The 27516-nt window shown below is 45.1% G+C and overlaps 2 protein-coding genes across 2 annotated transcripts in view; one reads left to right on the forward strand and one right to left on the reverse strand.

The window, feature by feature from the left end:
- Positions 1 to 27516, reverse strand: part of LOC145358722 (dedicator of cytokinesis protein 8-like) — a 197157-nt gene that overhangs the window by 126739 nt on the left and 42902 nt on the right. Inside the window, 2 exon segments of the mRNA XM_080212966.1 lie at positions 25349 to 25511; positions 26003 to 26096. Coding sequence (XP_080069092.1) covers positions 25349 to 25511; positions 26003 to 26096 — 257 coding nt within the window.
- angptl4 (angiopoietin-like 4) lies at positions 707 to 16713 on the forward strand. The gene is made up of 7 exons (XM_080212965.1): positions 707 to 1285; positions 4264 to 4374; positions 5125 to 5239; positions 12246 to 12359; positions 13116 to 13211; positions 14494 to 14769; positions 16131 to 16713. Exons 1-7 carry the CDS (start codon positions 869 to 871, stop codon positions 16304 to 16306), a joined length of 1305 nt encoding a protein of 434 aa, XP_080069091.1. The 5' UTR covers positions 707 to 868; the 3' UTR covers positions 16307 to 16713.

Raw genomic sequence — 27516 nt, forward strand, 5'->3', positions numbered from 1 at the left:
GGTAAATGTGTAGGGATATGGGGGTAGGGCCTGGGTGGGATTGTGGTCAATGCGGACCTGATGGGCCGAATGGCCTCTTTCTGTTCTGTGGGGTTTCTATGATTCTATGACATACTTCATATTAAGTTGATATTTCTCTACACTTCTGGATGCTGGAATCTGAAATAAAAACACAAAATGCTGGAAAATCTCAGCAGGTCTGCCAGCATCTGTGGGGAGAGACCAGAACTCACGTTTCCAGTCTAGATGGAAGGGTCAGGTCTGCTGAGATTTTCCAGCATTTTTTTGTTTTTGTAGCATATTCTGCACCCTCTCCTTTCCTTCTCCCCTAAGTACTCTCTGAACTGTATGCTTTGTCTGTAAAGCGCGCATGAAACAATACTTTTTTGCTGTATCCCAATACATATGACAATCATGAATCAAATCATATATTAAAAAATCGGGAGGCTTCTGAAACTGATTTCCTCCCCACCACACACACATCAAAGCAATGTGCAAGAAGAGAATGTATCAGCCCCTCTCGTCATTTGAAGCCAAAATTTAAAGAAAAAAATAGGAAATATGTTGGAGAGCGGGAAAACAGCTGATTTCTTTTGAGTTGGTTCAGGGTAGTGTTTGCAGCCAGGGCTGTTTGTAATCCATGCACTCAGCCAGCAGGGAGAGTTTAGAGACGTTCCCCAGGTTGGTGTTGCCAGCCAACTTCGTGCTGTTTGACTGGGGGGGGCGGCTCCCAGTTACAGTATTAAAAGGAGGGAGAGAGGAACGGGGCAGCATTGCAGACAGAAAGATAGACAGGGAACAGACAAGCAGAGGGAACAGGAGATATTACAGATAGATTGTAAACCGGTTGACTGCAAAGGCTGTGGAGATGAAGCTGCTTTTCGCTGGCCCGCTCTGCATTGTGATCTGTGCAGCCAGCCTGACGGAGGGAGCCGCCGCGGACAGAGAGGGCTCCGCGGGCAAGGAGCGCAGGCTGCAGTTCGCCTCCTGGGACGAGGTGAATGTGATCGCCCACGGCCTCCTGCAGCTGGGGCACGGCCTCAAGCAGCATGTGGAGCGGAGCCGCCAGCAGCTGCGGCAGCTCAGCGAGCAGCTGAGCGCCCACAACCGCAGCCTGGGCGAGCTGGCAGCCCGCCTGCCGGAGCCCAGCGCTCACCTGCCCGCACAGGTAGCGGCTCTGGAGCGGGAGCGCCTGAGGATGGACGCGGCGCTGCGGAGCCTGGAGCACAGACTGGCCAGCGCTGTGAACGGCAGGAAGGCGGAGAGTGGACTCAACAACATCCGTGTGAGTGCTGGTTAGAGTGAAAACTTGGTGTTGTGAGACTTCTTACAGAGTGAAGAGTATTCTCTGCTCACTTAGTGTTAGGACATTTCAATCTGGAAAAGCGAACTTATTCAGTCTGGGAGAGAGAACTCACTCTCTTATTTAGTCTGGGGTGGCACAGTGCCTCACAGCACCAGGGACCCAGGTTCAATTCCGGCCTCGGGTCACTGTCTGTGCGGAGTCTGCACGTTCTCCCCGTGTCTGTGTGGGTTTACTCTACGTGCTCCCTTTTCCTCCCACAGTCCAAATATGTATGGGTCAGGTTGATTGGCCATGCTAAATAGACCCTAGCGTCAGGAGGATTAGCAGGGTAAATAGATGGGGTCTGGGTGGGATTGTGGTCAGTGCAGACTTGAAGGGCTGAATGGCCTCCCTCTGCATTGTAGGGATTCTATGATTTGAGAACTTTAATTCAGTCTGGGAAAGATAACTCTATACATCAAGTATACATTGCAACAAGTTAAAGTGTACACAATTATAAAGGACATGGAAAGGGTAGATAGGAAATAACAACTTTCCCCCTTTAGTAGAGGGGTCAGTATAGATTTAAAAACAGAAAATGCTGGAAAATCTCTGTAGGTCTGGCAGCATGTGTGGAGAGAGGATAGAGCCAATGTTTCGAGTCTAGTTGACCCATTGTCAGAGCTAAAGAACTGAGCTCTTTTGTAGAGTCATCCAGACTCAAAACATTGGCTCTATTCTCTCTCCGCAGATACTGTCAAACTGCTGAGGTTTACCGGTTTTTTTTTGTTTCAGATTCCAGCATTGCAGTATTTTTGTGCAGATTACGGCAGGAGATTTGGAGGGGATTTGAGGGAAAAATATTTTCACTCAGAAGATGGTGGGGATGTGGAAAAGGGTGATGGAGGTGGGAAGTCTCACATCATTTAAGAAGCATTTAGATGAGCATTTAAAACAGCAGACAATGTAACGGACCAAGTGCTGGAAAATGGGATTAGAATAGATAGGTGGCTTGATGGCCAACACAGACACAATGGCCAAAGCGCTTCTTTCTGTGCTGTATGGCTCTTTTGTATCATTTGGGTGATCAAATGTGAATGATGTAAAAAGCATTGACTGAAGTAATTTTCTGCTTAGAGTATGATGTTAGTCATTACAATTGTGCAATGTAAAGAAGAATAAATTGGGCTTAATTATCTTTTAAAAATCAAGATCATTTAAATAAGCGGTGGAATATAAATGGTCCTCTTGTGTGTACTTGTTCTAAATCAGTGAGTGTTATCTGTAACTACCTGCTTAAGCACCAGTGCAAACTCTTCAGTATTTCTGTTTTCTTTTAATACTCGGCTACTGACTCAATTTTGATTAAAGTTTTTTTTAAACTGAAGGAAGGAAACTGCCTTTTCCCTGTTACCTTCCTGCTCAGTTTAATTACAGTAAAGAGAAATGTTCTTCACTGTAAACCAGACCCTTCAGAAAACCAGTAATGACGAAAGAGTGGGATATGGCCAGAGAGAAGTTGATATCTTAATGTTCATGAATTGGGCAATGATGAAGCCATCCTATCCTATCTATCCTGCGTATGAGACAATTGTGTAGTGCGTGTGGAGCGTGTTGTGTGACACATTGCTTGGCTCTGGCCAAGGCAGATGCAGCAGCCTCAGCATTTCCTACAGTGAGCACTGTCTAACAGTAATTCAGTAACTGAAACCACTGAGATTGCTGTAAACATGAGAGAAGTATAATAGAGGCTAGCAAAAGTAGAAGAAAATGGAGAACTGACACACTTTAGCATTCTCCAGATTTCCTGCAGTAGTTTTTAAAGAACAAGAGCTTAATAAAAAGTTATATTTATTAATGAATCAGCTAATATCTGCACTGCAAGATCCCACAAAAAGCAAACGCGTAAATTACCAAAATCTCTCTGATGGTTGGTTGAGTGAAAAATGATCCACAGAGAAAATTCTTTTCAAATAATACGATAGGCTTTTTACATTCACCTGAATGGGCAAATTAATATCCACACACTCTCTCAGTTTTGCACTGTCAGTATCAATGATGATCCTAGTGTGGGATTTGAACCTACAACCTTGCTGCTCAGTGTCCCTCCAACTTAACTGAGCTGACACTAAAATCACAACAATGACCAGTTTCGTTCTGATTTTCTGACATTGGAGAAGAATCATAGAATCGCTACAATGCGGATGGAGGCCATTCAGCCCATCGAGTCCACATCAACGCTCTGACAGAGTATCTTAGCCAGGCCCTCTCCCTCGCCCTTAACCCCACACATTTACCATGGCTAATCCATCTGGGGACCCTAAGAGGCAATTTTACAATGGTCAATCCATCTAACCTGCACATCTTTGGAGTGTGGGAGGAAATTGGAGCTCCCAGAGGAAACCCACGCATACATGGAGAGAACATGCAAACTCCACGTTCTCCACGCCAGGGATCCAGATTCGACTCCTGGCTTGGGTGACTGTGTGGAGTTTGCACATTCTCCTTGTGTCTGTGTAGGTTTCCTCCAGGTGTTCTGGCTTCCTCCCACATTCCAAAGATGTGCAAGTTAGATGGGATTGGCCATGCTAAATTGCCCCTTAGTGTTAGAGAGGAGACTTGCTAGGATAAAATGCATGGGATTATGGGGATAGGGCCTGGGGTCAGTGCAGACTCAATGGGCCAAACGCACTGTAGAATTCTATGATTCCACACAGTCACCCAAGGCTGGAATTGAACTGGGGTCCCTGGAGCTATGAGGCAGCAGTACTAACACTTGCCACCTGGCCTCCCCAATAGAGGGACAGGTCCTTAAACATAGTAGATCAGTTAGCATGCACTTTGGTTGGGCTGACAGTTGTGTGCCTGGACATTGTCCGTGTAAAATTACAGCCGTGTTTAATGCTCATATTTTTCAAGAATTCTAAACCACAATTTTAAACATAACCGAGCTTTAACACATTTATTTACTTTCACAGTCCATGATGGAAACTCAAAGTCGAAACATCAATGAGCTGCTGACGAGAATCAAGGACCAGCAGTGGCAGATTGACAAGCAGAGCATTCAGATCAAGATTCTGCAGGGCCAGGTGCGCTGACCACAATTGCAAATGTTACATTGCTTTGCCCATGCATTTTGATGTGATTGCTGTCTTAAATACACACTGTATGTGCGACCAGTAAACAGACATGGGCCTGCTATGTGACCAGAGTAGCAAATATTTACCATACATGGACAAAGTGACCCATGTTAAATATGGACTGAAAAGCCCCAGCCTGGGGTTACCTGCTGTCTACCACGTTAGTGGAAGGAGCTCACTTTGGCTTAATGCTCCTGGAATAGCAGGAAGGAAATCAACCAGAGTGCCTGGTCAATTTCCAATAACTCTAGCTGATAGTGCTGAGATATCTGGTGAAGATAAAATAGGGCGTGGCATTGATGCCCCACTATATAGGAGCTGAATGGTTTGCCAGGTTTCACAGTCTGGGCTTACTGAAGGAAAGTAACTGGAGCAAAGTAGCAGAATGCCAGTGTGGAAATAGAATCATAGAATTCCATGAGTGCAGGAGGAGGCCATTTGGCCCATCAATCCTGTACTGCCAACAATATCCCATCCAGGCCCTAATACAAGACAAAAAGGAAGAGACAAAGCACTAATATGCTAAGCTGTGGAAACACCGATCAGGAGTCCAGCTCATGTTACCCATCCAGACACTGCATTAACTTAACCAGCTGATCTCTGCAGTGTGAAACTATCTTTGTGGTATGTGTGTCATTCTGAACTGTAACAGTAAGTAGTGAGCAGTAATCTCACCCAGTCCCTCCTCTCCAACTGCAGCTGCAAGACAGCAAATTACAGTTTAAAGAGAGTCCGCACTGGAAGGCAATCCTCAAACAGAGGGCAAAGGCATTTCCCCAGACACACAGCAGCATGGAGTCCAGGCCAACTGACAGTAAGTACATCCCTTTGATTGAAAAAGAAGTAAAATTTCACAGATTCAGATCAAACTGCAGGTCGAAGAATAACAGAATCCGAACAGGTGCCACCTCTTCCCCCCCACCCACCCTTTGGTCTCTTACAGGTACATAATGGGGTTTTTAATATAAATTAAACCACAAGCTTTCAGGTTTACTAGCTTATTCTGCAGTACAGATATAGCTGTTGTTAAGTGGAATCCTACATGAGAGAAAACTCCACATCTTTATTCCAAGATCTCTTGAGAGGCAAGGCACTCTGGCATTTGCAATGAGCCCGACACACACACACACAGACCCATGTGACTGAGTCACCACAGGTAACTAACAGCTGCATAGTGGGTTTGAATCTCTTCAACCTGGGGTTTTGGGTCACCAGATGTCTGCTGCACTAACGTTAAAGCAGATCGGGGAGCCAGCTGGATTTTGAACGTACTGTGCAGAATACAGCAGCAAATGGAATGTCTCCCTGGCTGCTGGCCAACTCGGGGAAAGGGCACACGATGAGTTTGAGGCAGAGAGCAAGGCAGGCAAATTCCTCAGAGACCCTTCGCCTATAAACAGACTGACTTTAAACCCTGTCTATGGTCAGCGAGTGTTTTTTTTCAATTTACTGGAAAAGATAGACTAGAATTTTAAATCCATAAATCTAGGGAGGCTAGTGAATCAGCCACAATTCCTGCTCCTGGTCACTAGTAAAGAAGATTGGTTGGAATGGGTGTGCAGATTTCGAGCAGACCGAGTCAGGCTTGGCTGTGATTACTCCCTTGAAGTTTATTTATTAGTGTCACAAGTAGGCTTACCCTAACACTGCAATGAAGTTGTTGTGAAAATCCTCTAGTTACCACATTCCGGCACCTGTTCGGGTACACTGAGGGAGAATTTAGCATGGTCAATGCACCCAGCCATCCACAAGTCTTTCGAACTGTGGGAGGACACCAGAGCACCTGGAGGAAACCCACACAGACACGGGGAGAAGGTGCAGGCTTTGCACCAACAGTGGTCCGAGGCTAGAACTGAACCCGGGTCCCTGGCGCTGTGAGGCAGTAGTGCTAAACACTGTGCTGCCCTATTTGAACAGCCCACTGAGACACATTGACCACCATGTTTTGTAAAGCTTTAATATTGCAGTTGAAATCCTTGGAGCAAAGGAGAGTGAGGGGAAATTTGAGAATGAGAGGAAGAACTCTTTCAGGCAGCAAGCAGTAATGACCTGGAACACTCAGGGTAGGTGAAAGTGGAGACAATCAGTAACTCCAAAAGCAAATTGTATAGGCCTCTGTAACTTGCAAAGTTAAGAGGGAAACAGAGGGGGAATGGGACTGACTGGATTGCCCTGGACAGCTGGCATGGATTTGATGGGCCAAATGGTCTCCTGTTTGTTGTTGACTCTGGAGGAGATGCCCCAAGAATTCACACCTTCAGCGTGAAAACACATCAAAAAAATAAACGAGTGGCAGGGCCTCTCTTCCCCATTCAATAGCCGCACAAGTATAAAAATGAACAAAGATCTGGAACTGGTATGTGAAGAGCAGAACTGAGGATTAAACATCAGCAATAAATAGCAAGACTGGGTATTACGTGCTGGCAATAAGCTGCAGGAAAATGAGATTAAAGTTCTGGGTGTAGAATAGGTAAATCTGTCTTTTGCCTCTCTAGGTGCTGAGACCTTGCTGTCCATTTCCTGTTTTTAAACTTCAGACCTGCAACATTTGTTCCCTTTCTTGTACCTTTGTTAACCGGGGCTGTATACAGTGTTAAGGCTCAGTATATAATTATTCCAGCCACGCTCCCAGATTGAGGCAATCCTCGTGCTCAGAAGTTGATCAGTGCCGTGAGGCGGTCCTGCTGAATGGCTGCCGACCATGTCTCTGATACGGCAGCAACTGAGGAGGAGGAGGACTGACTCACAGACAATGGACTGTTCAGGAATGTATTACGAATGAAACACAGCAGCTGTGGCCAACTGGGTGAAAGTTGAAGCCGCTGTGAGCTGGCTGCAAGCTGAGAGGAAATATTAGAGACTTTTATCTGCAGAATAGGAGGGAACCTTTAAGCGTTTTTTTTGTTTTTAAAATAAAACTTGTGTGGGTAACATGGCACGAAGCCAAGTGAGTGAAAGTTGAGGAGCTGGTTTCATAACAGCTTCCCAAATCAAGCCTGGACCTTTTTTTTGTGTGGCTCGTTTTTTCTGTGTAATCGCTTCCCTCATGCAGATTTTTTTCTCTCTCTCTCTATTTAATTCTTCCCATACCAAGCTGACCTTTCTCCCACTTCCAAGCCAAGCAGCTATTGGGAACAAGAGTGTGTCAAAAGTGAAGACACAGACCATCGTTCTGCGCAGACAGGGGGCTTAAGCTTCAGAACAAGGGTGGCATGGTGGCACAGCAGTTGGCACTGCTGCCTCACGGTGCCAGGGACCCAGGTTCAATTCTGGCTTTGGGTGACTGGAGTTTGCACGTTCTCTCTGTGTCTGTGTGGGTTTCCTCCCACAGTCCAAAGATGTGCAGGTTAGTTGATTGGCCATGTGAAATTAACCCTTAGGGTTCCAAGATGTATAGGTTAAGGGGATTAGTGGGGTAAATATGTGGAGTTGCAGGGTAAGAATGAGTGCAGACTTGATGGGCCAAATGGCCTTCTTTTGCATTGTAAGGATTGTACAATTCTCTGACATCTTTTGAAGATTTAGCGTCAAAGGGCACTCCCGTTAGTGAAAGACCCCACCCAGAGAGTTTTATTATCTATGTAAACCTCAGAGCTAGGATTGAACAGTGAATCACAGTACTTCATTTCACAAAACAGCTTGGCATAGGGATTTTGCATTTGCTAAATGAATAAAATGTTACCAAACTTAACATGACTCACCACCCTCTCTTTCAGTGAGTAAAATAATATACTTTTTATCCCTTTTACTGTGATCCGCAACAACGAAACCAGTAATTAATCCAATATAGTCAATAATGCTTTATTTCTATCGTTGGAGAGTTTCCATATTTATGGAATATAATGCCCAGCAGCAGGAATAGGCGGCCGTTCAGCCCCTCAAATCTTTCATTGGTTCAACACTTTCTACAACTCTAATCCATTTACCCATTTTTGTTCTGCATCTATTTGAACTGAGGGAAATTTGTGGACAGACACACAACATTTTCCTCCCTCCCCACACACACACATATCCCCACACACGCGCACACACACACATTCCCCCCCATTCACACAAATTAGAATTGAAATTTCAGATTCAAGTTGTGCATTTGCTATTTAAAAATGGAACTTCCAGCACTGATCATCAAAATATATGTAGCTTGTGTTGATCATACATCCTGGAAAAGTATTATTCATAGTGTTTGAAGCTGGATAATTTGCTTACTAGTGTTTAAATGCTGAACTGCCTCCACCCCACCAGTTTTAAAAACAATCTCAAATATAAAGTGAAACTTTTTAGTAAAGGATCCCAGTTGATTAAACCCCTTTTTGAACAGGATGGTGAGCTGTCAGATTCGTGCAGTCACTCCAGTAGCACCTCCTGAGCAGATGTGGTGCCACAATTATGCCAACGAAGTGGCTTGAATCTGGAATAGGGCTGGGCTGTACCCTGTCTGCACTACATGTTCCTAATACACTTTTGGGCTACACCTTCCCTATGCAGCACATCGCAGCCTGAGCTATACTGTATACAGGGAATATACAAGCTATGATGTGCAGCCACTCTGTATAGTGTCTGTACATCAAAATAACCTGTATTTGTACAGCATCTTGAACGCGTAAAAATGTCCCTCCTCAAGGTGCTGTGAAAACAAGACACCAGCAGAAACGAGACATTAGAAGAGAAGACCGTAACTTGGTCATAGAGGCGGGTTTAAAAAAAGGAGCACCGGGGGAGGAGATGAACAGGTAGAGAGATTTAAAGAGAATTCCAGAGAGTGGGACCACCCCCTCCATGGGGCTGAAGGGACTAATGCTAATTGTAGTTTGAGGGTGGCATGAGGTGGACATACTTTGGAGTCAGCGACCAAGGAGTTTTGGGGGTGGCTGGAGGAGATGTGGAGGGTGGAAGCTGGGACAGATTTAAATATTAGGGTGAGAATTTAACATTTCCATTGTTGGGGTACTGAGAGCTGGGGCTGATGGACAAGGGAAGAGTAGCAGAGTTATGTTTGAGCTAATGTTTAGAGGGGGTACAATTGGGGAACTCTAAAATAGGCTCTGGTAAGGGTGGAAGCAGCTGACATTACAAATAGGTCCTTGCAATACGAACAATATAGGGTGGGAAAATCTCTGGCTAAATAGGATGCTGATATTAGAAGAGGCCAGTATACCCTCACCCGATAAAGCAATTGCACTCCACACATCATAGAATCCCTACAGTGCAGAAGGAGGTCATTTTGCCCATTGAGTCTACACCAACAACAATCCCACACAGACCCTATCCCCATTATCCCATGTATTTACCCTACTGATCACCCTGACACTAAAGGGCAATAAGTATGGCTAATCAACCTAACCTACACATCTTTGGACTGTGGGAGGAAACTGGAGCACCTGGAGGAAACCCATGCAGACATGGGGAGAATGTGCAAACTCCACACAGTCACCCAAGGCTGGAATTGAACCTGGGTTCCTGGCACTGATAGGCAACAGTGCTAACAACTGTGCGATCCTTGTTTACACGTTCATTATATACCAAATGAATATAAAGTTTATTCATTAGTCACAAGAAGGCTTATATTAACACTGCAAAGAAGTTCCTGTGAATATCACACACCCTGCAGTGTATATTCCAGTCTCTGTTTATTTAGCGTTACTGGCAATAGCTCTGATACAAACTGCATCAAGACACGCTTCAAAAATGTCTTGTTTGAGTGCCAGAGTTATTTCCATTGGGAAATAAAATGCTTAGCAGACAGTCCCTGTGTCAGCGACTGCTCTCAGCAGGGAGTCAGAGTCTGAGGAGGGAAACTAGCAACAGAACTCTGCATTAAAAGTAGAGCAACCAAACACAAACGCTTGAGTGAATATCAAATGCCTCAAGTGGCCCAGTGCTCTCAGATTAAGCCCTGAGGAATGCCTGACTGCCTGAGCGAGGGGGCGGGGGGGTGCCGAATGTTCCCGGGACAACTAGGTAAAAGTTCATGTTTACTCCAGCCTTAAGAAAAGCCCCAGCAAAGCCCTTCTAATCTCTTCACCTTGAGCAGCAGGCAGCTGCCTCTGTTACAGCTTTAAAAATAATGTAGCAAAAACAGCACAGCATGACCCACAGCTCCCTCTGATCCACAGCGTTACCTCACAAACAACAAGATTAAAACTTGGCTCTGTAACTTTACCCCCAAAACTTCAACAAGTGGAATTTCACAGCGCTGAAATATTGAAAAGATCGAACTCGCTTCTATCCACTTGTGGGAGAGATTTAAAAACTGGCTCTCTTGTTGCCAGGGTAACCAGATGGAAAATTAGAAACGCAAAGAGGGTCTAATGACAAAATGAGTCAAAACAATTAAAGTTCCTCCAAAATCCAATCCCCCGAACCTGTGAAAACTTTATGTTTATTAGTTTCAGCAAACCAGTTGCCTCAAAAAAGGCGCCCTCTTCAGGGCTGAGTTTATACAGGGCTGAAGATTGATGGGAAGTCTTGTGGATAGTGCTCCTTCTTCTGAGCCAGAAACTCCAGGTTTCACCCCAGGTCCTGATGACCAAGGAAATTTATGTTCATAACGCAGTCAACAGGTTTGAGTGTGGCACAAGTGGTTAAACCTGCTGCTTCACAGTGCCAGGGACCAGGTTCAATTCCCAGCTTGGGTCAATGTCTGTGTGGAGTTTGCACGTTCTCCTCCTATCTGTGAGAGTTTCCTCTGGGTGCTCCGGTTTCCTCCCACAGTCCAAAAGACATGCTGGTTAGGTACATTAGCCACACTAAATACTCACTCAGTGTACCTGAACAGGCACGGAGTGTGGTGACTAGGGGATTTTCACAGTAACTTCATTGCAGTGTTAATGTAAGCCTACTTGTGACAATAATAAATAAACTTTGAAATCCTTCAAACACACCAATGTTTGATGGTAAAAGCAGGAGAGACTTCTGGTCAGCCATGCGAGGTGGCGCCCCTTAAGTTATAAGCTGCTGGTGACAGATTAGCGACCTGTTCAGGGAATTACCAACAATGAGTGGCGCAGGCTTGGAGGGCCGAAGGGCCTGTTTCCTGTGCTGTATTGTTCTTTGTTCTATGGTGCAGGAATGGAATTGGAATAGGAAGGGTAGAGCTAAGTTTACCAAAGTGTGCACAATTTGTGTTTAATGACGAATGATTGCACCCATTGACACACACACACATACACATGGAAGAGCTATTTGAGGAGTTGGGTGGGAGGGGGATATATCCCAAAACACATGGGTTTGTGGGGTGGAGATGGTGGTAACATGAGCTCCGCCCAGTAGTTCTACAATGCTCACACTTACTCAGCCATTCAGACACACCCTGCAGCTAGAACGTTGAGCTGTGAGGTAAAGAACTTTTTTATTGCAGCACAAGAGCTGAACTTTTAACTGTGGCACAAATTCCAGTGAGTTGGCAGTGTTGAGTTGCCAAGGTTCGAAGTTCCCCTCATCAGAGAAAACCGCAATTCTATCTCACAAAAGCCTCCAACTTTTTGATTCAAATTTGACCCGTTCTATTTGGAGGGGGTAAAACTTAACATATTTATTGAATATAAAACTTGCCCCAATCCTTCCTGCACAATTCATTTAAACTGAAGTCAAAGTCTTGTCTGATGTTTGTTAGTGCCTTTTGGAGTTGAGGATTATATAGAAATCACAGGATAAAACCAGAATCATTCTATTCCCTGGGCTGGCCACGAATTTTAACAACTTCTATTCTAGAAAGTACTTTTAATATTTAAAACAAACTATTAGAATAGTCTGGAACACAGCAAAGAGCAAGGAAGGAAATCCCCAAATCCTAATGAATGCACACTCTTGTTTTCCTGCAGAACTTCCCTCTGACTGTCACCAGCTTTTCCTGGAAGGACAACGCATCAGCACTGTGTACAAAATCCAGCCGATAGGCTCACAGCCCTTTGAAGCATTCTGTCAAATGACAGAAGGTAAGAATTTGAATAATCCTGGAGGAGCCTGGGGCTCTTGAGGCAGCGGGGGTGGGGGGAGAGGAATGAGTTCAAAGGCTGCCACCTCTCGCTGAGGAGAGGGCAAAGACCAAAGGTCATAATGAAACAGGACCAGAACCATTTCTGGAAACTGGGTGATGGGTTATTGTCGCTGAACAGGAATGGGGACTGGGCAAGCCCCAATTATTCCTGGGGGAGAAAGGCTAGAACCATTGAGGGGAAGCAGAGGAGCAGTAGGGATTGTGAACAACGACCACAGCTGCCTCTTACTTTGATCCTGGGGTGGGAAGGAGCTGCTTGTGGAGTTAGTTCTACTCTTGACCTAATCAAATCTAATGGCCTCATCCTTCTGGGCAGCATGGTGGCTAGCACTGCTGCCTCACAATGCAGGAACCTGGGTTCAATTCCAGCCTTGGGTCACTGTCTGTGTGGAGTTTGCATATTCTCCCCGTGACTGCGTGCGTTTCCTCCCCCATGCTAAAGATGTGCAGGTGAGGTGGACTGGCCATGTTAAATTGCTCCTTAATGTCCCAAGATATATAGGTAAGGAGGATTAACGAGGTAAATTCATGGGGTTATGGGGGGAGGTGGGCCTGGGTAAGATGCTCTGTTGGGGAGCCTATTCAGACTCGACAGGCTGAATGGCCTCCTCCTACACTGTAGGAATTCTATGCTGTGATTCTCTGGAACAGTGAAGTCCATCTGTGGATTCAAAATAATTCTGTCTTCTAACAGAAGGTGGCTGGACGGTGATCCAGAGACGTAGGGATGGCTCTGTGGACTTTGACCAGCTCTGGCAGGCATACAGGGATGGATTTGGCAACCTTAACGGTGAGCAGAATTCAGCAGCGCTTTTGTTTTGTTTAGACCATTTTCTCACTTCATAAAAGACAATAGGTGTGTGGCAATAGGTGACTGATCTTAATCACCAGGCAAGTGAATGAGTGATAAGAACAGTGTTGTGCTCTGATGCTACCCCGTGCTGGAGTATTTCATACACTTTAGGGAGGAAGGCATTAATCAGGGACAGTTGTATAAACTTCATGTCAGATGTAAAGTAGCAGCAAATAAATCTCTTCAACAGTACTTCTGTGATCTACACAAAGAATAAACTTGCCTTTGGATAGTGCCATTAACAACTTCAAAATATCCCAAAGCTTTACGGAGCTGATGAGGTCTGGAGTGGCACAGTGGTTAGCACAGCTGCCTCACAGTGCCAGGAACCCGGGTTCAATTCTGGCCTCGGGTCACTGACTGTGTGGAGTTTGCACTTTCTCCCCGTGTCTGCATGGGTTTCCTTCAAGTGCTGTGGTTTCCTCCCACAGTCCAAAGAATGTGCAGGTTAGGTTGACTGGCCATGCTAAACTGACCCTAGTGTCTGGGGAATTAGCAGGGTAAATATGCGGGGTTATGGGAATAGGGCCTGGGTGGGATTGTGGTCAGTTTGGATTTGATGGACCAAATAGCCTCCTTCTGCACTATAGGGATTCTATGGGATTCACTGCTGTAAGAAGATATTACAACAATGGAGTGTGGCAGCAGAGTGGTTATGTTTCTGGATTTGGAATCCGGAGACATTAATTCAGTGACCACCACTCCAGTTGGGAACTTAAAATCATTTAATTAACTAAAAATCTGGAATTAAAAAGCTGGCTTTAGTAATAGTGCCCCTGAAACTATGGGGTTAATGTAAAAGTCTATCTCGTCCAATCATGTCTTTTAGCATGCAAATGTGTCATTTTTTTCGGAAATAAATCTGCCCGCTGTACCTGTGACTCCAGACCCACAGCAATGTGGGTGATTCATAACTCCTCTGAAATGGCCTTAGCGAGCTGGTCAGTTGCACAGAAATGGTCAATAAATGTTGGCTTTCCTGAGAATGAAGCCAATTTGCACACAGCAAGGTCCCATAAACAGTGACGTTCTAATCAGCAGATAGCCTGTTTAATGATGTTAGCTGAGGGACGAATGTTGGCCAGAACATGTAAGTGAAAAACTAGAGAGACCGTCAAACAGCAATTTAAAACAAACAAACAAAAAAAAAATCTCTATTGATGAAATGGAATTCTCCATTCTGTTCTGAGCTGATTGTATCCAATGTTCTCAATTTCAGGTGAATTCTGGTTGGGTCTGGAGAAACTGTACACAATTGTGCGTCAGGGTGGCTATCTGCTGCGTATAGAGCTGGAGGACTGGGAGAATCACACTGAGCACACAGAATATCCCTTCAGCCTTGGCAGCGAGGCCACTGACTACACCATGACCCTCAATAGCCCCGTTTCCGGAAACCTCAAGAATGCCATCAGTGAGTCGAGCGGACTGGGCTTTTCAACTCGAGACCAGGACCATGATCTGAAGTTCAACATGAGCTGCGCCAAACACCTGACAGGTCAGTCCTGAGACCAACCCAATAAATGCTCCAGTGGTTTAAGCAAATGAGCATTCCTTCCCGAGTCCCCCTCCAGGGCATGGCTTACAGGCCTCCGTAAATATGAGCTATGCGGCCAGAGATTGGAGCCACCGGCTGGAACTCTCCAATCTTGTACGCCCTGCTATCATTGCCAGTGGGAACGGAGAATTTGACAATCAGCCAAATCTCCATTCACTGCAGCGGGACCGGAGAATTCCAACCGCCACTGAGCTTGTTCTCCAAGCAGAGGAGGTTAGGGGTAATCGAATAGAGGATAATGGAGAGTTTTGATAAAAGAGAGAAACTATTCTCTTAGGCAAGTGAGCTTGCAACCAGAGGCCATTGGGTTAAATCTAAACAAAAACTAGTGGGGAAGTGTTACACAAAGGCAGTTTCTAAGATCTGGAAAGGGTGGTGGAAGCAGATTCCTGGGGAACATTCATAGGTCAATTAGACATAACCTTGAAGATGACTAATTTGCAGGGTTCTAGGGATAATTGGATAGCACCACTGGCAGAGGCATGATGGGCTGAATGGCAGTGCTGTCAGTTTCGACAATTCTACACCAGGAGATTGGGGAACAGGAAGATGGCAAACTGAGGTCAACCATCTAGACATGCACTGAGAGGAGGAACTCTGCACCTTGCTAGGAAATGCTGGATGAGATTTTCCCGCCAGCAGGATCTTTTGGTCCTGCTGATGCCAAAACCCCCCTACCCCCATCGCCATGGGTTCCACAGTGGTGTAGGGTACAAACAATGGGAAAACCCATTGATAGTGGGTGGAACCTTTAGATCCTACCACAGGCTAATGGTGCGCTTCCTGTGCTGGTGCAAAATGCCACGGCGGCAGTGGAAAATCTGCCCACTGTTTCTGCATTCCCCCAAGAGATCATCAGCAGCATGGAGCAGAGAGAGTGAATGGATAGAAACATCACATTGCTCGGATTCCCAGAGGGGCCGAACACTGTGCATGGATTGACTGATGTGTTGGTGACTGTAAAGCAGTAAGCCATGCACGCTGTGGTCCTGGGAGCTGCCTAACTCTTTTCAATTGAATAGACTTTCAAAGAATGGACTCTTTGTCAGGCTGAAACCCAAACTGTCCATTTGAGAGTAGATTGGTTTTAAGACTCTGAATTGGTGAGGAGTTCCTTCCCAAACCCTCTCCCACTGACAGTGAATGGGTACCTCCGCACCCTCCCCATTCCTTTGCCAACCTTGACGATAGGTTCCACACACATCAAACACTCCACACACTCAGCTAGGGGAAGTTGAACGGGCAGAGGTGACCTTTTTCCTGACATGTTTCTAAAGGCCGCACTTTCTTCTTGTCGACAGGTGGATGGTGGTTCACCACCTGCGGGCAGGCCAACCTGAACGGCAAGTATTTCACCAGCAAGCCCCGACAGCGGCACCAGAGGAAGCAGGGAATATTCTGGAAGCCCTGGAAAGGCAGACATTACCCCCTGAAAACCACAACAATGATGATTCGCCCAATGGAACTAGAAGCATAAACGTCAACAGCTCAGACTCTGACAGAGATGCGAGAGTGAGAGAGGGAGATATAGAAAAGCAGTCACTGTTTACACCTGGGATGAGAGTCCAATGCAATATTCTAAGGAAAAAAATGGATGCACTGACTAGAGTCTCCAAACATGTATATTTTTATCTGTGTATGCAACAAAACAATGCAGCAAATATCCCAGGACTAACGGCTGAGCTATGCAAACATATTCAAAGCCCACAAGCCACTCTAAGCAGCTATTAGTTTTCCCTTTTTGAGTGTTCAGCTCACGTCTGTAAAAACAGTTGGCGAACCTGCCACCCTCAGCCCACAAATTATCCAGTGAGTACCTATATCATCAAATCAGATCCTCCGTTTAACCTCCACCCCCATCTCCCCACCCCCCCCCCCACCCCCCACCGCCCCCCTCAGCTGGAGTAATTTATGCTGTACTTCAGCAACTGTGTGTATGACCCTGTTTAGTGCACACACACTGCAGAATTCCCAAGACCCTGGATGTCGATGTATCTTTATCAATCCAGTAACGATGCACCATGCGAATGACCCCACTGAAGAGCCAGTGCGAGGCTGCCAGTATCAAACCAGCAACACCTTGCAGCCTTCCGAGCATCGTTAGCTCTGAAAGGGGGCAAGTTTCTACCGTTCCCCTGTCCCCTTCCATAAAGCTGCTCTTCCTTTCACTCCAAAATGGAGTCAAAACAGACGTATCATTTATGGTGGATCCTCTGCAATGAAGCTGGGTGCAGTCAAGACTCCAGCCTGAATCCAGAGTCAGGGCCCCGGTCTCGAATGTCTCTCCATACCATTGCCCCAGTGCCCTGGTCACAGTTTATACCAGTTTCACTGTTACACTTGTAGCTTGATTCCTGCTCAGAGGAATGTGTCCAAGTCATATTGACTTTATCAGGTGGCTAGTGAATAGCTTCAGATTTGATTGTTTCTTCTTTTTTTTTGCTTTATGTATTTAAACATTTAATATTCCAAACCTGCCTTTTTGTAATTTATGAAGACTCAGCTTCTCCCAGAGGGGAGCGTGAGTTAGTCTCTATTGTCTGCTGTACATAACCTTAAAATCCTGTTATTTTAATATCAAATTATTTCTCCAATTCATATTTTTGTCTAAAAAAATCTATTCTTTGGTTTAAATATTTGTCTCATCAGTTTGTTCATTTCTAAGGGGAGTGAGTGTGCAGTTTATGGTGGCAGTCTGATCAGGTGACAGTCACATGTCATCAATCATAGGAACATGGGATTGATGGAAAGGAAAAAGATCAAAATGAATGTCTTGCCTTCTACCATCCTGACTGTACTGTGCATACGGTGCTGGAGTTGTTGACTAATCCTGGTCATCAATATCTGTCACATAGTCTTGAACAGAGCTGTACGTGAGGTGATAGAAACTTAGCAATCAAAAAGCTTTTAAGATCCAGAGGTCTAATGGCACTTTTTTTTTTGTTATTCATTTGTGGGAGATGGGCATCTTTGGCTGGCCAGCATTTATTGCCCATCCCTAGTTGAAAGCCAGCCACATTGCTGTGGATCTGAAGTCACATGTAGGCCAGACCAGGTAAAGTTGACAGATTTCCTTGCCTTAAGGACATTAGTGAACAAGATGGGTTTTTCCGACAATGGTTTTACGGTCATTAGTAGATACTTAATTCCAGTTTTTTTTATTGAATTCAAATTCCACCATCTGCCATGGCAGGATTCGAACCAAGGTCCCTAGAACATTAGCTGAGTTTCTGGATTAAGAGTCTAGTGATAATACCGCTGGGTCATCGCCTCCCCAGACATATTTACGACATGAGACATCTGAAATTTCTCATATAGTCTATCCCTAAAATTTTCCTTTCTGAAACTAATCTAATCAGCGGCCCAATCCCAAGCTGCCAAAAGGCCAGGCTTGATACAGGAGATGCTTTCTAAACCACTAATTCCCACTGCTCAGGTACTTCCAAGCAGGAAGACACAAGGGACGGGATTTTCTGACCACACTTGCCCCAAGACCGGAAAATCGCACCCAAGGTCAACGGACCTTTACCTGTCTCGCCTGCTACGATTCCTGTGGCGGGCAAGATGTCAAAACTCACCCAAGGGCTTCATCCAGGACACTGGATAAGAAAAACAATCCAAAAGAAGTGGAGTCACAGATGGACAGGGTGGTGAAAAGGGCATTCAACATGCATGGTTTCATTGGTCAGAACATTGAATACAGGAGTTAGGGCATCTTGTTGAAGTTGTACAAGGCCTTGGTAAGGCCACACTTGGAATACTGTGTACAGTTCTGGTCACCCTATTATAGAAAGGATATTATTAAACTGGAAAGAGTGCAGAAAATATTTACAAGGATGCTATCAGGACTTGATAGTTTGAGTTATAAGGAGAGGCTGAAGAGACTGGGACAAAGCGGATTTAGGGGTGATCTTATAGAAATCTATAAAATAATGAGGGGAATAGATAAAGTAGATAGTCAATATCTTTTCCCAAAGGTAGGGGAGTTGAAAACTAGAGGGCATAGGTTTACGGTGAGAGGGGAAAAATACAAAAGAGTTCAGAGGGGCAATTTTTACACACACAATTTTGTCTTTTAAGAAGCATTTAAACAGTTTCATGGGTAAGAAGGGTATAGAGGGATATGGGCCAAATACGGGCAATTGGGAATAGCTGAATGGTAAAAGCTGAGCGGAATGAACAATTTGGGTCGAAGGATCTGTTTCCATGCTCTATGTCTTAGGATAGGATTAAAATCCCTGTCAACTTAATTCCAAACCTTCATGTCACCAACAGAGACAACAGATACAGCAAACAACATCAGAACTCCATTCACACATCTGAGGAAAATCAAAGACGATTTTGTTTTAAACATCCTTTATGTTTAAGAAGGTCAAATGGAAAGGAGAGACACTGGTCTCTTGTTTACTTCATACTTGGGTCCGACATGGATGTATCCACGAGAGACTGCGTACTGCTCACTACACTGTCCTGTCATGTGTAGAACACCAGTGAGCTTGCATTGTCAAACACTGGGTGCCCAGGGAAGGTGGTGATGGACTGTCTTGAAGCAGTCTGATGTGATTGCATGGCTTGTTAGACCCAACATCAAAAGATAACTAGCTCAACCACGTTGGTGTGGGGCTAGACCAACTGTCAGAATGACAGGTTACCTTCCCAAATGGACATTCATAGAATTCCTAGAGTGCAGATGAGGCCATTCAGTCCATCATGTCTGCACCGACTCTTTCTGACAGAGTATTTACCCAGGCCCTTTCCCTTGCCCTATTCCTGTAACCCATATTTACAATGGCTAATCTACATCTTGGAATACTAAGGATCAATTTAGCATGGCCAATGCACCTAACCTGCACCTTTGGACTGTGGGAAGAAACTGGAGCACCTGGAAGAAACCCACACAGACACGGGGAGAACCTGTTGACTCCACACAGTCATACGCGGTTGAGATTTAACCGGGTCCCTGGCGCTGTGAAGCAGCAGTGCTAACCACTGTGCCTACGTGCTGCTGTGGTGTGAGGTCAGTCAATGCTGGGAGATTGTAAATCCAATAGTCAAATGAGGTATATTTCGAATCAGTTTGGGGCCAAGCTTCAAGCTGAAAGTTGCTCACAGTACTGTAACCTGAATATTCCGGTTTGGACCACAAGGTGGCAGAAGCAGACACATTAGAGGTTAGCACCAGTCAGCCAGCAAGGTTCCTGTTCTTCATTGCTATACAGTCATAGCTGTTACACATTGTCCATGTAAGGAAAGGAAAGGATGGGGCTCATCGATGGTGCTACAGATGGTTAAACATTCTGCGAGCCTTGGCCTTTGGGAAATCACAAATACAGTCCAGGCTCACAACAACTGGGTGAGGAAACTACCACCTCTGTGCCACCTGTTCCCCCAGTAACGATAACCCATCGGGGCTGGGGCAAAAAACGGAAAGCTGAATGGATCGAGGTCCTACAGACGGGAATCTTAATTTGCTTCTTGTACAGATCTTGGGGAAGGGCAATCTTACCAGCTCAGTGTAGTGAGTCGGTAGGACTGCATAAGAGGTGAAAAACCGGCTTTGCGCCCAGTTTCTCACCACTGGTGATCTTACTGGCCATGTTTTTTCAGCATAATGAGCTGGGCACGAGGCTGATTTTAATATTCCTTTGTTAATGTAAATATCTTTAGTGAACCAGGATGCAATCACCCAGACTCCCTTGCATTAACTCCCTCACCGGATCACAGATTATCCCCAGCAACAGGGACCAGACGTGATGGCCTTCCAGTAGAACCAGAGGCAATTGAAGCCTCCCAGATATTTGGGGGCAGGGATTGGCACTGCCAACCTGGCACCCTGGCATTGTCCACTAGCAACCCTGACAATGGATAGTGCCAAGAAGTGGGTCCATGATGGGAACAGGGCAATGACAGAGAGGCTGGGGGGGTACTCTGTATCGAGGATCGATCCAGGGTGGTGATCAGCGGAGCAAGGCCGAGCATGATATTGGGGTGGCTATCAGCTGGAGTGGGGGTACAAAGAACAAAGAAAATTACAGCTCAAAATCAGGCCCTTCGGCCCTCCAAACCTGCACCGACCATGCCCGACTGAACTAAAACTCCCTAACCTTCCGGCGACCATATCCCTCTATTTCCATCCTGTTCATGTATTTGTCAAGGCACCCTTTAAAACTCACTATTGTATCTGTTTCCACTGCCATCCCTCGGCAGCCAGTTCCAGGCACCCACCATTCTATGTGTAAAAAACTTGCCTCATACATCTCCTTTAAACCTTGTCCCTTGCACCTTAAACCTATGCCCCCTAGTAATTGACTCTTCCACCCTGGGAAAAAGCTTCTGACTATCCACTCTGTCCATGCCCCTCATAATCTTATAGATTTCTGTCAGGTCACCCCTTAACTTCTGTCATTCCAGTGAGAACAAACTAAGTTTCTCCAATCTCTCCTCATAGCTAATGCCTTCCATACCATATCCTAGTAAATCTATTCTGTGCCCTCTCCAAAGCCTCCACATCCTCCTGGTAGTGTGGCGACCAGAATTAAACACTATATTCTTAGTGCAGCCTAACTAATGTTCTATAAAGCTGCAACATGACTCGCTAATTTTCAAACTCAATGCCCCTGCCAAAGAAGGCAAGCATACCTTCTCCACCAGCGTTGCCACTTTCAGTGACCTGTGTACCTGTTAACCCACATCCCTCTGCCTATCAATATCTTAAGGGTTCTGCCATTTCCTGTATTAGAGTTTCCGAAAGGAGGACTGGGAGAAGGAACAACATTGGCTATTCTCCAATCCTCTGGGACCTCCCCTGGAGCCAGTGAGGATACAAAGATTTCTCTCAAGGCCCCAGCAATTTCCTCCCTTGCCTATCTCAATATTCTGGGGTATATTCCATCAAGCTCTGGGGATTTGTCTACTTTAATGTTTCTCAAGAACGCCAATACCTCCTTTTTGATCTCAACATTACTCAAAGTATCTACACATCCTTTCCCAGACTCATCATCCACCAAGTCCTTCTCTTTGGTGAATACTAATGCAAAGTACTCAGTTAATACCTCGCCCATTTCCTCTGGCTCCATGCATAGATTCCTCCCTGTTCTTGAATGGGCCAACCCTCTCCTTGGCTACCCTCTTGTTCTTTGTATATGTATAAAAAGCCTTGGGATTTTCCTTAATTCTGCTAGCCAATGTCTTTTCATGACCCTTTTAGCCCTCCTTACTCCTTGCTTAAGTTTCTTTCTACTTCCCTTGTATTCCACACTTCATGAGTTCCCAGCCTCTTATAAATGCTTCCTTTTTCTTTTTGACTAGGCTCACAATATCTCTCGTTATCCAAGGTTCCCAAAACTTGCCATACTTATCCTTCATCTTTACAGGAATGTGCCGGTCCTGAATCTCTATCAGCTTACACTTGAAAGCCTCCCACACGCCAGATGTGGATTTGCCCTCAAACATCTGCCCCCAATTTACATTCTTCAGTTCCTGCCTAATATTGTTGTAATCAGCCTTCCCCCAATTTAGCACCTTCACAAGGACTACACTTATCTTTATCCATCAGTATCTTAAAGTATTGGGCAGTAATCATGCAAGGATGCCAGCAATCAGCCAGGGAGGCTGAGAGGCCAATGATCAGGGGGAGGCCAGGGATTGGGGGAAGGGGGAGAGGCAATGTCCAGTGGGGTGGAGGGAGTGGGGGGAGTGACAGATTTCTCAGTACACTGCAAGATCAAGGTGCATGTACAATAGCATCTCTCACAGTCAGCAGCTGGCTTCCTGGCATGAATAGACTCCATCCACTCTCCTACTGGTGTGAATCACACCATGCCTTGCACAAAGTGCCATACGATTGCATGTGGAAGCTCATCCAAAAAAAAGGGCGCAATTCTCTTTCTCCCCTGTTTTCACACTCATTTGGCATTTAGATTTTTTTTGATAAGATCGCCCCCTAGATCCATTTACACATCATCAGCTCTTACCAATCCACAGCACATGAAAACATCATGGTAGAATAACTTTTCAAGTGGAGAATCTTCAGGAGGATCTCATGGAATTCTCAAGATGTCCGCAACTATTGACTAATATGTCAGTCCAGTAACTGGTGTTCAAACTGTTTCTGCCACTAGAGAACTGTTCCTTTCATGGGGAGACCCGGAATCTTCGTTTTTGCAGGAAAGTTTTCATTATGTCACGAAAGCACCTTAACAGATTTCTAAACATTACTGCAAAAACTCAGCTTTGCAGAGGGAACATTGTCTCAGAATGTTCTTATTTTCTGTCAGTCAATCCATCACACAAACCAGCCTCCCATGCACTGACTCTGTCTACACTTCCCACTGCCTCGGAAAAGCAGCTAGCATAATTAAGGACCCCACACACCCTGGACATTCTCTCTTCCGTCAGGAAAAAGATACAAAAGTCTGAGGTCACGCTCCAACCAACTCAAGAACAGCTTCTTCCCTGTTGCTATCAGACTTTTGAATGGACCTACCACGCACTAAGTTGATCTTTCTCTACACCCTAGCTATGACTGTAATACTATATCCTGCACCCTCTCCTTTCCTTCTCCCCACGATATGCTTTGGCTGTATAGCATGGAAGAAATAATACTTTTTATTTCTCTTCTTTATTTTACTTCCGTTTCTCTCAGATCAGGGTGCCCTTTTAGTCAGGGTTGCTGGTGGGATGGTCTCATCCACAGTCTGCCCTGCCAACATGACCAGCCTTCCCAAAGTGCTTGAAAATTTGGAGGGTAAAGCTGGCAAGTCAGCTGGTGAATCGACCTCTGCTTTACCCAGCCGAGTCAACACTGAAAAAAAATCGTAAAATTCTGCCTGATGAGGCAGACTGGAAAATAAAAACAAGCTGAGGTGACGTTCTTCGTGCAAAGCTAAGTCCTCACAGGACAATTAGAGTTCTGAAAAGAGTCATACAGTTTCAAAACATTAGCTCTGTTCTCTCTCTACGACCTGCTGGGTCTTCCAGGCATTTTCTGTTTTTGTTTCAGATTCCAGCATCTGCAGTATTTCGCTTTTATTTGACTGCATTACTGACTTTACAAAATATGTGATACTTGTGGTTACAAATTTCAAAGGGATCCCTGTTTAAATCACACAGTTAATCTCAACCTGTGGTATTGGGAAAGATCATTTGCTATATCTGCTGGTAATCGTGCTGCACCTTAATCTAAATATACCCTGTCTCACCCAACCTTGAGCAATCGTGGTTTGAGATAGATTCTTGGCTTGACTGGGTTATTTAGATTTGCCTATACGTCATACCACCCACCCAACGGAAAATTCTTGTCAACGGGTTGGTCGGATTCTAGGCCAGGTTTCAATACTGGATTCACCAAGCATCTCAAATCCGTCAGACACACAGTAAATTTTTTATTCGTTCATGGGACATGGGTGTCACTGGCTGGCCAGCATATATTGCCCATTCCTAGTTGCCCTTGGAGGGCATTTGAGAGTCAACCATATTGCTGTGGGTCTGAAGTCACATGTAGACCAGACCGAGTAAGGATGGCAGATTTCCTTCCCTAAAGAACATTAATGAACCAGATAGGTTTTTCTGACCATTGACAATCGGTAGATTTTTAATTCCAGATATTTTTTATTGAATTCAAATTCTACCATCTGCTGTGGCGGGATTCGAACCCGGGTTCCCAGAACATTAGCTGAGTTCCTGAAATAATAGCCCAGCGATAATACCACTAGGCCATCACCTCCCCAAATGCCAACAGAATCTCCAGCAGAATGGTAACCAATTGATGAAACACTGTTAACATTTCAAATCTTTCCACATTGGGAAATCAGTGAACCCTGAGATTTGCTGCTGCCTCATTGTGCAGCTGACTGGGGAAGAAGAACTGGAACCATTTATTCCAACTTTTAAACTTAGGCCCAAGATTGACCAAAGCTTGGCTGAGGAGAGAATCTGTTCTATGGCCAACTGCTCGGACCCAACTCATCCCAGGAAATGCAGGCATTTCCTCTCACTCTTGGCCAATGCTACCTCCCTTCATTAAAGCTATTATCCTTAACCCTCCAGGCCACACCACATCCCCTGCCCCCCAATAATATCATCTGCCCCTCCCCTTCCAGATCACGCCATTTCCTCTCCCCTCAGACACAGCTATTTCCTTCCCACCCCCAACACAGTGTCTGATCACCAAGTGATGCCACCAACTTGTGCCCTCTACCATTAACAGCTAACCAGTCTCAATTAACACTGGCACCTCATCCTAGGGTAACAGCATCCATGCACTCCTCTCTCTAACACCCCCAGACCATTACCAATGGAACTCAGCTACTCTCAGTAATACCAGCAGCACTCTCACAATCATTGCAGTCAAATTTCCAAAGCTCTCAGTGTGTGCCTCAAACCCAAGCACTGACTGATATCCCAGTTCATGGGAAAGGTTATGGGCGCCACAGCAGAGTCACTCTGCTTCAATCTGCCCCCTACTGTCATCATCCAGAATGAAAGCATCTAAGAAAGAACGCTGCAAACTCCCACTTACCTGTATATTGTGTATGGAGTGGAAAGCCCTGGCTGAGAGAATTCTAAAACTTCCAAAGCCAGCTCTGAATTCTCACTACTTGGTGACTTTAATTCCAGAAAGTCCGGGGTAAAACAGCAGGATGGAGTGTCTTTAACAGCAGTTACTTCAAATCGGAAAACACCTTGGATCGAAAAGAAAGAATCTTGTTAACATATCTCAAGACAAACGACTGCCCAGCCCAACCAACAACCACATTCAATCCATCCAATAGCTACATTCAACCCATACAGGCAGTGTGCAAAATCCCCAGGGACAAGACAATGTGAAATGTAATACACAGTCTAAAATTCCCAGGGGCTGGGCGGGATGTGTTACAGAGTATAAAATTCCCCTTTATGGAGGCGAGGAGTTGGGAGATTGGGATGTGTTCCAGAGTGTAAAATTCCCCTTTATGGAGGCGAGGAGTTGGGAGATTGGGATGTGTTCCAGAGTGTAAAATTCCCCTGTATGGTGGTGAGTAGGTGGAAGGGTGGGATGTGTTCCAGAGAGTAGAATTCCCCTCAATAGTGGGGAGACGTGCTGGGGGGTTGCAGAAGAGGAGGAGAGTTGGAAAGAGATGTATTCCAGACTGTAAAATTCCCAAAGCCCCATGCTAACAATATTCATGGTTACCTGGAATCTTACGTAGGCGCCTTAACAAAGGTGATGGCTTTTTTTCATCTGTGATAAACTTCATCAAGTCTTCGTCACTGAGCTTATCTTCCTCCTGATCAGAGAGAGATAAGGGTTCATTATCCAAACACAATTTCTCTGGGCAATGTGACAATGGGGCCACACTGAACTAGCATCAGACAACCAGTGTCACTACCGATCACTAAAAGGTCTTAAGTCACCATAGGCAATGTGAGCTTTGGGGGGTGAACTCTACTTTAGGAGAAGGTATGAAGAATTTGAAAGCCTTTCAGCTCCAGGAGAATGAATGCATTCAGTCTGTGATAAGGTCCGTGAAGTGAGGGAATTTGGTGAACTGAAAAGGACACTTGAGTACAGTTCCTGAGGCTGGAATGACAGTCTGTCTGATGCTGGCAGAACCTGGAAGCACTCTTACTGACCCCTGACCCTTGCTGGCCTATGTGTGAATTCAAGTAAATAAAATGGTGGAAGAAAGACAAAATATTTGTAAAGACCAATATTCTACTCGCTCAATTACATCAAGGAATTCTACTCATCCAACACACCTAGGCAGGACCAGGATGGATGTCCTAAAGGTGGCTATGCGCTTGAGTGGTTGGGAAGGATTTAAATTAAAATGGCAGGGGGAAAGGAATCTATACAAGGAGTCAGAGGAGGGGGAATCAAGGGCAAGAGCAAAATACAGAAAGGGGAATAAGAAAAGTGATAGGAAGAGAAACCAAGGCCATGATTCAAACAGGGCCTCAGTGAAAAATAGTGGGAATGGGACAAGTAATGTTAAAAAGACAAGCCTAAAGGCTTTGTGCCTTAATACGCACAGCATTCATAATAAAGTGGATGTATTAATTGAGCAAATAGATGTAAACAGATACGATATAGTTGGGATTACAGAGACATGGCTGCAGGGTAACCAGGAATGGAAACTGAACATCCAGGGGTATTTAGTATTTAGGAAGGATAGACAAAAAGCAAAAGGCGGTGGAGTTGCATTGCTGGTTAAGGAGGAAATTGATGCAGTAGTGAAGAAAGATATTAGCCCCGACGATATGGAATCTATGTGGGTAGAACTGAGAAACACTAAAGGGGCAAAAAATGTTAGTGGGGGTTGTATATTGACTCCCAAAACTGTAGTGGTGATGCTGGGAATGGCATTTAACAGAAAATTAGGGACCAGGAACATCTGTAATTATGGGTAACTTTAATCTGCATATAGACTGGGCAAATCAAATTAGTCACAATACTGTAGATGTACACAACACACAATTCCTGGAATGTATAGGGGATGGTTTTCTGGGCCAGCACATTAAGGAAACAACTAAAAAACAGGCCATTCTAGGCTGGGGATTGTCTAATGAGAAAGGAATATTTGGCAATCTAGTTGTGCGTGACCACTTGGGGATGAGCGACCATCATACAGTAGAATTTTTCATCAAGTTGGAGAGTGATGTACTTGACTCTGAGACTAGGGTGCTGAATCTTAACACAATAATATG

Source organism: Carcharhinus amblyrhynchos, chromosome 26 (genome assembly GCF_965287045.1).
Source record: "Carcharhinus amblyrhynchos chromosome 26, sCarAmb.v2.hapA, whole genome shotgun sequence".
Taxonomy (NCBI): Eukaryota; Metazoa; Chordata; class Chondrichthyes; order Carcharhiniformes; family Carcharhinidae; genus Carcharhinus; species Carcharhinus amblyrhynchos.

Excerpts from the sequence above, each read along its gene's own strand:
- angptl4 (XM_080212965.1), top strand. The coding sequence starts at position 869 with ATGAAGCTGCTTTTCGCTGGCCCGCTCTGCATTGTGATCTGTGCAGCC. Across the intron at positions 4,375-5,124 it reads TCAAGATTCTGCAGGGCCAG|CTGCAAGACAGCAAATTACA; the intron begins GTGCGCTGACCA and ends CTCCAACTGCAG. Across the intron at positions 12,360-13,115 it reads ATTCTGTCAAATGACAGAAG|AAGGTGGCTGGACGGTGATC; the intron begins GTAAGAATTTGA and ends GTCTTCTAACAG.